The sequence below is a fragment of the Penicillium canariense genome (assembly GCF_028826845.1).
Source record: "Penicillium canariense strain IBT 26290 chromosome Unknown utg000001l_segment0_segment0, whole genome shotgun sequence".
NCBI lineage: Eukaryota > Fungi > Ascomycota > Eurotiomycetes > Eurotiales > Aspergillaceae > Penicillium > Penicillium canariense.
The window spans coordinates 8,270,152-8,282,901 of NW_026622728.1; the positions used below are offsets into that span (position 1 = coordinate 8,270,152).

Below are 12,750 nucleotides of genomic sequence, written 5' to 3' on the forward strand. Positions count from 1 at the left end.
GCATCTGTTATCCATCATCCATCATGGGCGGAACAATTGACGTTCACCACCATCTCATTCCCCCCGCTTTAGAGAATGTAAGGAACCAAGACCGATCCAAACACCCGGATTTGAGAGTTGAAAGAGACTGAACAATTTTTCCTTAGTATGGTTTGCAAATATCGAAAAAGCTCGTGGCCTCCAACTCCCGACCTGGTCGGCAGAGGGCACACTCGAAGCCATTGATGAGTGCGGCATCAGCACCGCCGTCATTTCCATGGGCCATCCCGTCCATCCCTATGTGGATGATATTCGACAAGTGGCGCCCATCTGTCGTGAGATCAATGACTATACAGCCAAGTTGCGGGACGCTCACCCAGACCGAATCGGGTTCTTTGCGACGCTTCCCCCGATGGATCAGACAGATACCTGCATTGAAGAGATGAGGTACAGCTTGAACGAACTTCAGGCTGATGGAGTCGTGATCTTTAGCAGCTATGCCGGTCGATACCTGGGCCACCCGATCTTTCGTCCCGTCTGGGATGAATTCAACCAGCGAGGGGCCGTCGTGCTCATTCACCCTGGCTTTGAGGGCATGGCACCGATTGAAGAGCCACGGATTTTAGCACCACCCATTATTGACTGGACGCATGAGACGACACGGACCGCAGTGCACCTGATCACGGGCCCGGTCCAGGGATTGCACTTGTCTCGATCATTGCGGTCCTGGTACTGATCTTGGTGAGCTTGATGTCGAGGTTCGCATGGAGGGGCACATGCTAATGTGTATGTTATTTCAAGGCTTTTGTCATCTGGTCAGTTTATCTGGTCTTTTTCCACCCTCTGGCCAGATTTCCCGGTCCAAAGCTCTGGGCAATTTCGCGCATTCCATGGGCGTACCATGTTATCAAAGGCGATGTCTGGCACTCCATGGATGATTTCCATAACCGCTATGGCTCGGTCATCCGCATTGCTCCGGATGAGCTCTCGTTCATCTCGCCAGCGGCATGGAAAGACATATATGGAGCACGCCCTCAGTTGCTTAAAGACCCCCGCAGTCAAACGCCCCCATTGAATGGAGCGAACTCGCTCTTCACGGCGCTGGGAGATGATCACCGCCGAATTCGAGGCGCGTTCATCAACGCCTTTTCCGACAAGGCGTTGAGGGAGCAGTCTCAGACCATCTAGGACTATAGTGGGCAATTCATCCACCGGTTGAAAGAAGAGGCGCTCGGCCACGGACGGATTCTCGATATCCACGCATTCGTTGGCTCCGCCATCTTTGACATGATTTCCCACCTCACCTGGGGAGAGACATCTCAAGCCCTGCAGGAAACGAGCGCAACCCAGACTCCCGGCTGGATTTACCGTTTCTTTCTACATGCTCGGTTCAGCACGCTCCGAAACTGTCTCAGCCGATTCTCCCCGCTCGACCACATCCTCCAATCGATTTTCCTCCGTATTACTGCCCGCCAGCGGATTGCCAACACCCAGCTAACTTTTGAGCGTATAGACCGCCGCCTAGCGGCCGGACATTCAGAATCTCCACGGGGGATTTCATGGAACCAATACTTGATCGGATCAGTGAAAATAGCAATCATCCTTCTAAAGGCACCATCACCAAAAGTGAGGTCCTCACCAACGGTGTCGCTGTCGTCATTGCCAATTCCCAGCTTGGTACCATCGCCGTTACTACTGCGATCTACCTGCTTTCGTCCGGCGATCCGCGCTGTTTCAGGCGGCTGGTGAATGAGGTCCGAAGCGCTGGGTTTCAGACCGAAGCCGACATCCGTGTTGACTCTACTCAGTCATTACCCTACCTCAATGCGGTAATCAATGAAACATTACGTCTGCATCATCCAACACCGGGAAGCCTTCCGCGCATCGCCCCGGATGGCGGGATAATGATTGACGGCCACTTTGTCCCAAGGGATACCGTTGTCGGAGTGAGCTTATTCAATATACACAGACGGCCGGAAAACTTCACTTCTCCCCTCGAGTTCCACCCAGAAAGGTTCCTGAGCAAAGAAGACGAGCGGTATGATTTAAGTCTTGCAAACGATCGTCTGGACGCCTTCCAGCCATTTTCGATGGGACCGCGGAACTGTATCGGAGGAAAGTAAGTTACTGTTTCCCTTTACTGTTCCAACAGTCATGGTTTTCCCTATGATAGATTAAAGATTGCCGAGAACTGCCTGGTGAGAGTGTTGCTGCAGTATGGCTGACCCGCTCTCTCATTTTTAGAGTATTTCTGGCTCAGGCACGGGTTCTGCTTTCACCGCTGCTGTGGACCTTCGACCTTGAGCTCGCCGAGCCTCCGGAGGTGGTAGCAGATTGGTTGAATCAAAAGGCATGGCTCGTCTATGAACCAAGATCACTGCGGGTAAAGTTAGCCCCAAGATCCGATCGGCACAGCGAACTTTTGCAGCGATGAGTTTGTTGGCGTGGCTTTCTGCTCTAGATCCTACCCACTGCTAGGATCTTCCAGTTGAACCACCGCTAGCTCCTACTCACAATGTGTTCCTATAGATCTGCAGGACGCTCGAGTTGAAAATAATGCATGTCTGAAGAATTCCGAATATTCAGCGGAAACTGGGAAGCAAAATGGCATTTTGCACAGATACATGAAGGATATGGGATACTGAAAACTATACGTCCAAGCTGGTACATGATTATAACGAAAGCTTGTTCAGGTTTTCCTTAAGATGCTGCCTCTGCAGTCTGGCTAAAGGCATGTACACTGCCCCGTACCTGGAAAGTCGATGTATTTCCAGGATGCTTGCTGGGATTCGTTTCTGTCCCATCTGATGGAGTCCCCCAACCACCGCCGCCCGGCCTAATCATGAAATGAGCATTTGTTCCTAATAATTAAGAAATGGGAAGGCACTCACGTGTGAATAATGATCCGTTCTCCCGACTGCACCTCAAGCTCCATCTTACCACCAATGTTGATTATTCTCTCCGCGCCATCCAGCTCCTTCTTCAGGTATAGATTCAGACCCGCCTGGCCAGGACCGCCCCCTTCCAAACCATACGGCCGGTAGACCCGTCGCTCACTAAGCATAGATACCGATAGTGGCATGCGGAATTCTAGCTCACGGATGACTCCATCGCCGCCACGGAAGCGTCCTTGGCCCCCAGATCCAGTGCGGATCGAAAATTGACGCAGGATTACCGGATACCGCAGCTCATAGACTTCAGCATCGGTGATGCGCGTATTGGTCATATGTACGTGCACGCCAGAGGTGCCATGCCAGGACGCACCAGCGCCTGAGCCACCACAAATAGTCTCGCCAACACCAAATCCAGGAACCTCGAGGCCGGTCTTTGGATCAACACCACCCATGCCAAAGGAGATGATATTGCAGCAACCTTGAGAAGCAGCACAGGCGCCAAACGCTCCTAACACAACGTCCGTGATGCGCTGTGAGGTGATCGGGTTGCCTGCACAGACAGCGGCGTGTCCAGACGGGTTGAGAAGTGTCCCCGGGGGAATAATGACGTTGATAGGGGCGAGACAGCCCTGGTTCAATGGAATATCCACATCAATCAGAGCACGCAAGCTATAGATAATAGCGGAATGAGCAATAGCCTTGGGCGCATTGAGACAGTTGAAAGTTTCGCGACCTGTTCCCGTGAAGTCGAAATCGGCCGAGCCGGTTTCAGCATCAATGCGGATCTCAAGTTTTATCTCAGTGCCATCATCCATGAAATCAGAAAATTGCAAAGACTGATTCGGTTTCTTGCGACCAATAGACTTCAAAAGCTCGCGGACAGCTACCTCAGCGTTACGCTTGATCGCATCCATATAGAAGTGTACCACCTCCAAAGTATTCTCCGTCACCAGCCCCTCTAAGAGCTGGGCTCCTTTGTGGTTGGCGGCGATGGCTGCCTTTAAATCAGAGACATTGTCATTGTAAGTGCGGGTGCCGCTGCAACCGGGATAGGAAGCTGGCTCATCATAGAGGAATTTGCGAACGATAGCCTCGTCAAAGCGTCCTTCGGAGACAACTTTGAAGCCCATCGTCATGGCACCTTCTTCGTAGAGCATCTTGCTATCTGATGGCATAGATCCAGGGGCAATACCGCCAATTTCAGCTACTTCCTGTTAGCAAAATTCGACCATGAGGGGGTCAGGCCCTTTTGCTTACCATGGTGACCCCGAGATGCAACGTAGAAAATGATGTTTCTACCCTGGTTGTCCCAGACTGGCGTTATGATGGTAATATCAGGGAGATGGGTGCCTCCAGCAAGAGGATGGTTTGTCAGAATATGATCCCCGGGCTTCAAATCATCGCCATATTGCTCGTGCTGATACCGAACGGCATATTCCATACCTAATCGGGCATTAATATAAGATTTCTTCTTGCTTTTGAAGACATTGATCGAAGTACTCACTTCCCAAATGTACAGGTACATTCGGAGCATTGGCAACCAACTTTCCATCGGGGGAGAAGACCGCACAAGAAAAGTCCAACCGCTCTTTGATATTTGTCGAAACCGAGGTCTTCTGGAACATGCGACTCATTTGATCCGCCACCGACATGAAACGGTGACCAAAAATGGATAGCTTGATTGGATCTACCACTGTAGCATCGTAAGCTTGCGTCTTTGATGATTTCACGTCCAGAATGACATGGCGGGACAGAATTGTGGCAGTCGCATTAGGTTCAACAACGATAGTTTGGGTGTTGTCGATGATCATCGCTGGGCCCTGAATGAAACTTCCTGGCGGCAAATTGTTCAGGAAGAAGACCGGTGTGGTTACCCGACCTACGCCCGCAAAGAACACAGATGAAGCATCGTCGTGTTTCTCAGGTGCAACTGGGATTCTTACAGTTGACTTGAGCTCTCTCTGGGGAGCTTCAGGAGCAACTGAGGTAGCCTTTCCAACTCCACGAACGCGAATATCTTCAACCAAGATGTTGCGACCGGGGAAAGTGAATGAAAATTCACGCTGATGCTCTCTGACAAACTCGGTAAGAAAGTCTCCGTGCTCAGGCTCTAGGACCATAAGGGTGTTATCGGTGCCCTGGTAGCGCAGGTTGAGGTAGACTTCATGCTGAATTTGAGTCTCGTCAATTCCGTCAGTGCTCAAGGCAGTGCTAACTCTAGATTTCAGCGCAGAAATACGCAGAGCAATGCTTTGCATTGCTGTTTGGTCCAGAACACCGGATGCTGGCTCTTGGGCCTCGTGAACAACATCTGCGAGAGCCATTCCATATGCCGACAAGATAGATGAGTATCGGTGGATGATGACTGTCCCGATAGATAGTGAGGAGGCAATGGCACAAGCATGTTGTCCACCGGCACCGCCGAAGCATGCAAGATTGTGCGCGGAGGTGTCATATCCCCGGGCCTCTGTAAGAGCGCGAATAGGCTTCGCCATAGATTCGTTCGCGACTTCAATAAAGCCTAGAGCAATTTCCTCCGGTGTCTTGTTCTGGTTTGTCTCTGCATTGATTTGATTTGCCAATTCGCTGAATTTTAGTCGCGTAACCCCAACATCAAGTGGCTCATTCTCGCCAGAACCAAAGATCTTGGGGAAGTATTCCGGAAGAAGACGTCCAAGGAACAGATTGGCATCAGTCACTGTCAGAGGCCCACCCTTGCGATAGCAAGCTGGTCCCGGATGAGCACCTGCAGACTCGGGGCCAACAACGAACAGCCCGTGGCGCCAGAAGAGAATACTACCACCACCTGCGGCTACTGTGTTGATATCTAACTGGGGTGCCATCACCGTCACACCTGAGATGGTGTTTTCGAAAGTGTGCTCCAGCTTGCCATCGTAACGAGAGACATCAGTACTGGTACCGCCCATATCGAAACTGAAACCCTTGATTAGCCCCGTACTGCAGGAAAGTTTGAACGGAACACTTACCCGATAACAGGTTTCCTATCTGTCTCATCAAAAGATGTCCCTGCGTACCCCACAACGCCACCTGCAGGTCCCGACAAAATTGCTCGGAGACCAGTGAATCTGCAGTCATATGTTAGAACAAAATGACACAATCATCCCGTGCTTCACATACTTTTCGAAATTAGCTAAGCCGCCATCGCTCTGCATGAATTCGCAGCGTGTGTCTGCTGCCCGCAGTCCATCCTTGAATCCGGACCGGAATCCTTCAATATATCGCTGGATTACAGGTGTCAGATAGGCATCCGCAGTAGCTGAGGCACCCCGCGAGGTCATCTTAATCATTGGAAGTAGCTGGCTGGACAAAGAGATTTGCGTGAATCCGATCTCCCTGGAAATGCGCTCAATTGCCAGCTCATGCTCTTGGAATGTGTATGAATGCACCAGGCAGACTGCAATTGAGCGGTAGCCTTTCTCATACAGTTCCCGAAGGCTCTGCCTTGTTCTTTCCTCGTCAAGTGGCTCCAGGATGCGAACCACCTCACCACTGACCCCTCGCTTCAGGCATGAGTCTGACTGCAAGGCGTTTTGAAGACTATCCTTATCGGGCATAGGATTTTGCTGGTAATCTTCAATTGTGACGCGCTCTTCAACTTCAACAACGTCCTCGTACAACACATCAGGCCGTTCGATGTTCAGCGCAAACAACTTTGGACGCGATTGAGTTCCGATGCGCAGAGCATCTTTGAATCCTTTGGTGATTAGGAGTGCATGCCGTTCTCCTTTTCGTTCAAGCAAAGCGTTTGTGGCTACTGTTGTTCCCATGCGAATGCTAACATTGGAGAAGTCCGCTGTTGTAAGCTGTTGGTCGCGAGGGAATATTTTGCCCGTGGCCTGCTCGAGGATACGCCGAATACCTTCAATGGGAGCATCGGCATAGTTGGCCGGGTCTTGAGAGAGTAGCTTAACAACGATCTCCTCGTCGCGACCCTCGACGATGCCGAGACAATCGGTGAAAGTACCGCCGCGATCTGAACAAGGTCAGTTGCTAAGATGAGAAAGATAATGATGGATTCGTCAGAACGCATATGTGTCTTGGACTTCTTTTGTTCTTATGCGACATTCAGCCAGACTTACCGATGGCGATCTTTATGCTTGGGCCATCTAACTTATGGGGAGACATGACGGGGGTACGGTGCGGTCGATGCTGTTCAAAGGAACGCGGACCAAGGCTGCCTTTTATGATTGCCGACCGGCACCATCCAGTAGGTCGGAGCGAGAGCGATCATGCTGTGCGCCTGGGCAGGGTCCATTTTGACAAGCTGGTCGGACCTCGACGGCGTTCCTCGAACGGGCGTGAGGGGGGAGATGTGGAGAAGGCCTTATCTCGCTCTGACCTTCCCACAGCGCAAACCCTAAATCACCAGAACCAAACGGCCGGGTTGCGCGTTTGTTCGCAGCGTATTTTCTATAAGACAATCTGTCACTGGCAGATCTGTCCGGGGCGTCAGATTCATCTTCTTCTATACTGGCTGCTCTGTGCTTTTGTTCCTCAAACACTTCCAAATTCGTGCCTGCCGATATGGCAGACGACAAAGAGGCTACAATGCCGGATCTTCAGATTGCTCTAGAGCACGAAAAGTACCAGGCTGGAGATATTATTGCCTCGCGAACCCAAAACAGCAGCCACGATGTTGCAGCGCAGTTCCTTGCTCACTTGGACCCAGCCATCGCCGCGGAGCCCATCTCCGTGGGCGAGGCGCGGCGTGTGCTATGGAAGATCGATCTCATTCTCATCCCACTCATCATGGTGACGGTGGTCCTGGCTGCCATTGACAAAGTCATTATTTCCAATGCAGCCATCTATGGGATGACGAAGGATACCCATTTGATCGGCAATCAATACTCATGGGTGGGCTCGATCTTCTACTTCGGCTACCTGACGTTTGAGTATCCTGCCGCACTTCTCATTCAACGGCTTCCAGTCGCCAAGCTCTATGTGGGAATGGTGGCAGGATGGGCTGTGCTGATGCTCTGCACAGCGGCAACGCAGAACTTTGCGGGTTTAGCCACCGTACGATTCTTGATGGGGATGCTGGAAGCCTCTGTGTTTCCAATCTCCAGTATTTTGACGGTGATGTGGTGGAAGACAAGTGAGCAGCCGCTCCGAGTTGCCTTCTGGTTTAATCAGCTGTCGTCTGTATTCTCGGGCCTGGTGAGCTACGGCATTGGCCATACAAACACAGTCTTGGCTCCCTGGCGACTTCTGTTCCTGGTGCTAGGAGGATTCTCCCTCCTCTGGGCAGCAGTTCTTTACTTCTTTTTGCCGGACTCTCCCGTGCAGTGTTGGTACTTCTCTGATCGCGAGAAGTTTGTCTGCCTCGAGCGCGTCAAGGATAACAATACCGGTATGGAAGACAAGACTATCAAGTGGTATCAAGTGCGCGAGTGCTTGCTTGATCCCAAAACATGGCTACTTGCATTGTTCTCCCTGGCACAGAACATTCCGAATGGTGGCTTGGTGACCTTCTCCGCCATCATAGTGACAGGGCTGGGGTATTCTCGGCTCATTACTACAGTGCTAGGAATTCCAACGGGTGTTTTAGCAACCGTCTGGCAAATCATGCTCGGATTTCTCGCGGCCAACATGCGCAATTCTCGATGTGCCATTATTGCTATCGCTAACCTGGTGCCAATGGTTTGTGCCATCCTAATGTGGAAATTGCCGCGCGAGAACCAGCATGGGCTGCTGGCTTCGTACTACGTCTTCTACACCTACTGGGCACCATATGTGCTATCGACCTCACTGCCGATGGCCAACACTAGCGGGCATTCCAAGAAACTGACCATGAACGCCATCTTCTTCTTGGCTTACTGCGTTGGCAACATTATTGGCCCACAAGTCTTCCGTGCCGAGGATGCCCCCTCATATTCGCGAGGCTACGAGGGCCTCCTGGCCTGTCTTGTTGTGGCGATTGCTTCTATCATTGCCTATGGAGTGCTCTGCCGCTGGGAGAATCACAATCGCGATAAGAAGGAGGGTCCACAGCTGGATGTGGTGCCATCCGAGGCTGCTGCGTTTTCCGACTTGACTGATCGCGAGAAGCGAGCGTTTAGATATACGTACTAGAGTACTATTGTGTGCAACTACAAGTGCTTCTTTAGTTTGTTAAGACAGATCTAAATTATAATCGTGTATCAGCGGTGTCTTCGACTTCTAACCTTTGACTTCTCCTCCAGCTCTTCTTTTCGTATACCAAAGTTGTCGGCGAACGGCTCACTTTGGCGGTGGCAGCGTTCCCAATCCTACAACTAGTGTGTTATCCATTATCTTGGCCACCGTAGCGGAACAGGGCTTATCAGAGGCACGAAGAATAACCGCGTGGACAAGGGCAGATGCGGGGAATCGACTCCGGACGCAGTCCAACTTGAGAAGGTCGGAACGGACTCCACATCGGAGGATTGCCGAGGTCTTATCTGCGCGATTGCGGAGAACAAAAATGACAGAAGGTCGGAACGAAATCACCACAGAAATTAACGACGAACTATCACCCCACTCGGAGTACACCCAAACATGGTCGCAATCCGCTGCCCTGCGCGCCAGGAAGCTCCAACCGAGTTGGGCGCCAGCAAAACGCCGCAATAAATAACGAGCGCGCCGCTCGCAAAGGTTTGGAGAGGACCAAAGCACGAAGTATGAATCAGATACGACAATGGACAAAGATACGAGGATCCTTATCATCGGCGCCGGTTGCTTCGGCACCTCGACTGCATACCATCTCTCACAGCGTGGCTATACCTCCATTCGCGTATTAGACCGATACCCCCCGCCCTCGTGTGAAGCCGCCTCGACCGATATCAGCAAGATTATTCGCAGCGACTATAACGAGCCGCTGTATGCGCGATTGGGAATCGAGTCCATTTGCGCGTGGCGGTCGTGGCCATTGTTCAGCGGACTCTATCACGTACCTGGATGGATTCTGAGTGCGGCCAACTTGTCAAAGCCGTTTGTGGAGGGCTCTATCGAAACGTGTCGGAAGCTTGGCGTGAAAGGCATTGAGCTTCTGACTCCGGAGCAGATTCGTACTCGCTTTCCTGTCGTCACTGGCAAGCTGGATGGGTGGAATATCAATGTCTGGAATCCGACGGCTGGCTGGGCAGCGGCCGGTCAGGCTCTGGAGCGGATGGCCAACGCCGCGCAGAGGAACGGCGTCGAGTATATTTCAGGAGAGACAAAAGGTTATGTGCGACAATTGATATTCGACGACTCAACCGGCGAATGCAAAGGTGCCCTCACTGCAGATGGCACCATATACGAGGCCGACCTGGTGGTTCTTGCTGCTGGAGCCTGGACACCGTCTCTATTAGATGTGCAAGGCCAATTAACCGCGAAGGGCCACAGTGTTGCGCATATCCAGCTCACCCCTGCCGAGACAAACCACTATTCCTCTTTCCCAATCATGGACAACCTGGAGCTGGGCTATTTCTTCCCTCCGCAGAAAGACGGGGTCTTCAAGATTGCCCACAGTCAGTTCATTACCAATACGCGACGGGACGCAATTTCCAAGATTACAACTTCGATTCCACATACCTTTGTCCAAGCGCCAAAGGACGGCCTTCCTCTTGAAATCGAAGCTCAGATGCGCCGAAACCTACGGCGTGTTCTGCCCGAGCTGGCGGACCGGCCTTTCTGCTATACTCGTCTCTGCTGGGATGCCGATACGGCAGATCGGCACTTCCTTGTCACGTCTCATCCGACCTATCAACGACTATTTCTCGCAGCTGGCGGGTCAGCGCATGGGTTTAAATTCCTCCCTGTCATTGGGAAGTATGTAGCGGATTTGCTTGAGGGAACACTAAATGCGGATATTGCGGGCAAGTGGCAGTGGCGCGCTGGGCAGAAGGTTGAGGCGAAGAATCTCGCTCATATGGACCCTGAATTAGAATTAGATGATCTCACAGGATGGAGAGGACGACACGCTCGTGAAAGAAGTAGGACTTCTAGGCTATGATCTCAATGACATGAATTGCGTTATGAAACAGTTAATTCCAAATATATATGGATCCATTGGCGTTTCTGGCTTCACTGCTCAAATGCGTAGAAGTAATCGACCGCACCTCTTCGCTAAGCATCGCACCATCCACACTCTTCGTGATAGGGTTGGTAGTCAGGATATAGGATCGTAAAACAAAGCCTTTGGCAACACCACCGACCGCATCGAACATAACTCCAGCACCTGGGGTCTTCGTACCGTCGCTGTGATTTTTTGCTAATTTGAATGCGAAAAGAGAACCTGTCCTCGGCTCAATGTGGTGAGAGCTCTTATGATGTTCTTTCAAATTGGATTTCGTACGGCGAATTATGTCAAACTTAGTTTCCAGTCTCCCAGCATCACCATGGCATGTTCCCAGGAAAATCGGGCGCCCTGTAAAGGATCCTTTTTACTTTGATTCTCGCCTCTTTGGCGCTTTCGCTCGTCCTGTACGGACAAATCTCGCTGTCGCCAAACCATCTCAACAACTTCCATAGCGGGTGCAATGTTCTGTCTCCCAATAGTTGTGAGTCCACCACATATCGTTACCATTAGATAGTAAGGGAGAGACACGTACCCCGAATCTACGAATTCCACTTAGTTCCTCAAAGAGCTGCAGCACAATCACCCGTTGATCCTCCTCACGAGCACAACAGCCCGCCAAAAACAAGGGCCACAGCGGCAAGACTGCAGTGCGCATCATATTTGCTTTTTTTGCCAAGATGAGACTCAATATTTGCTCGACACAATCACCCCTTTCTTCTAGATTGAGAGATGGAAGACAAGAGTTCCTGTTTGAGGCGGTTGGCGAGCAGGTTTCGTGAAGCAGAAGAAGTGCCCCGAGTCGGTTCGCTTCTGCAATTGCAGCGCATTCTGTGTCTGGGTCAATCTGTTCAGTTGGTAGTCTTTGCTGGAGATTTTCGAGGTCTTGTTTTAGCTGATAAACTGTAGATAATGTTATCTTATCGTTTGCATCTTCTCTGACCCAGGCAAGCTCAGTCACCTGGTTGATGAGTAGTAAAAGTGAGTGGCTGAATCCCATATATGGATCAATGATATCGGGAGACTCGATAGAAGAGTCTGGTAAAATTGATATTTGGCAAGTCGTGGGCTTGACACGGAATGCTGTTCGGGCAAGGACAAGATGAAAGGCAAAGTAGCGATTGAAGAAACTTGATAGTTCCTGGCTGTGGATGGAGCGGCCAGGGCGTTGTTGTCGCGTATGTATCAAGTCTTGGAACCCATTGAGATGGGTAAACCATGATGGTCGACTATTATCTGAGATCTAGAACTCATAAGTATGCTGAAAAGCAACTCGAGAAGCTGGAAACTTACATCAAACCAGCAGAGCATGAGGACAAGTCCCAGCATCTCATCCAGCTCTTTTTCTCCCCATGTGTCATGAGTCAATAAACCTCTGAGATGACTTAATGCGCAATGATGGTGCTCCAGTGCTGGCAACTGATATCTCGGGTCTGAAAGGCGCATGGTATTGGCTGCAATAGCTAGCGTCGCATGATAAAGTCCTTCGGTCTCTAAGGCCATGGGTAGAATGAGATATCGATAGGGGTTGTAATGAGCATTATCTACCAAGGTAGAGCTGCTGCAGATTATATTTTCGAAATATGACATGAGGACCGGATCGCACTCTGATCGCCTGCCGCCATTTGGGATTGTGCTCAGCCAGGGAGACAACGGCCTGGAGTCGGGAAATGTCCTGTGTAGTCGAGATGCCTTGGGTATTGTACCGTCAAAGTGAACCTCAAGATCGCCAATTGTCGTGTTCAGAAACATCCAATGCCGACTAGAAGAATCCATCTGTTCCTTCTGTCGGACTGGTCTGCCTTTTGTGTCCTCCCCCTGTCGCGATTTCCCTTCAGC

The 12,750-nt window shown here is 51.1% G+C and overlaps 6 protein-coding genes across 6 annotated transcripts; 4 read left to right on the forward strand and 2 right to left on the reverse strand.

Annotated features, from left to right (window-relative positions):
• Positions 1-23: 23 nt before the first annotated feature.
• On the forward strand, positions 24-1,167 carry N7482_002860 (amidohydrolase family protein; the record flags this gene model as incomplete). Its single annotated transcript, XM_056684985.1, has 3 exons — positions 24-77; positions 125-670; positions 781-1,167. The coding sequence occupies 3 exons, from the start codon at positions 24-26 to the stop codon at positions 1,165-1,167; spliced, it is 987 nt and encodes a 328-aa protein (XP_056548591.1).
• A 371-nt stretch (positions 1,168-1,538) lies between these two features.
• Positions 1,539-2,102, forward strand: N7482_002861 (cytochrome P450 monooxygenase-like protein; the record flags this gene model as incomplete). The annotated part of the gene is made up of 1 exon (XM_056684986.1): positions 1,539-2,102. The coding sequence occupies one exon, from the start codon at positions 1,539-1,541 to the stop codon at positions 2,100-2,102; it is 564 nt and encodes a 187-aa protein (XP_056548592.1).
• A 577-nt stretch (positions 2,103-2,679) lies between these two features.
• Positions 2,680-7,149, reverse strand: N7482_002862 (uncharacterized protein; the record flags this gene model as incomplete). The annotated part of the gene is made up of 8 exons (XM_056684987.1): positions 2,680-2,815; positions 2,871-4,077; positions 4,131-4,316; positions 4,378-5,807; positions 5,861-5,959; positions 6,012-6,867; positions 6,974-7,043; positions 7,090-7,149. The coding sequence occupies 8 exons, from the start codon at positions 7,147-7,149 to the stop codon at positions 2,680-2,682; spliced, it is 4,044 nt and encodes a 1,347-aa protein (XP_056548593.1).
• A 269-nt stretch (positions 7,150-7,418) lies between these two features.
• N7482_002863 (uncharacterized protein) lies at positions 7,419-8,966 on the forward strand (the record flags this gene model as incomplete). Its single annotated transcript, XM_056684988.1, has 1 exon — positions 7,419-8,966. One exon carries the CDS (start codon positions 7,419-7,421, stop codon positions 8,964-8,966), a length of 1,548 nt encoding a protein of 515 aa, XP_056548594.1.
• A 583-nt stretch (positions 8,967-9,549) lies between these two features.
• N7482_002864 (NAD(P)/FAD-dependent oxidoreductase) lies at positions 9,550-10,848 on the forward strand (the record flags this gene model as incomplete). The annotated part of the gene is made up of 1 exon (XM_056684989.1): positions 9,550-10,848. The coding sequence occupies one exon, from the start codon at positions 9,550-9,552 to the stop codon at positions 10,846-10,848; it is 1,299 nt and encodes a 432-aa protein (XP_056548595.1).
• A 348-nt stretch (positions 10,849-11,196) lies between these two features.
• Positions 11,197-12,687, reverse strand: N7482_002865 (fungal specific transcription factor domain-containing protein; the record flags this gene model as incomplete). Its single annotated transcript, XM_056684990.1, has 3 exons — positions 11,197-11,379; positions 11,447-12,154; positions 12,205-12,687. 3 exons carry the CDS (start codon positions 12,685-12,687, stop codon positions 11,197-11,199), a joined length of 1,374 nt encoding a protein of 457 aa, XP_056548596.1.
• Positions 12,688-12,750: the final 63 nt, after the last annotated feature.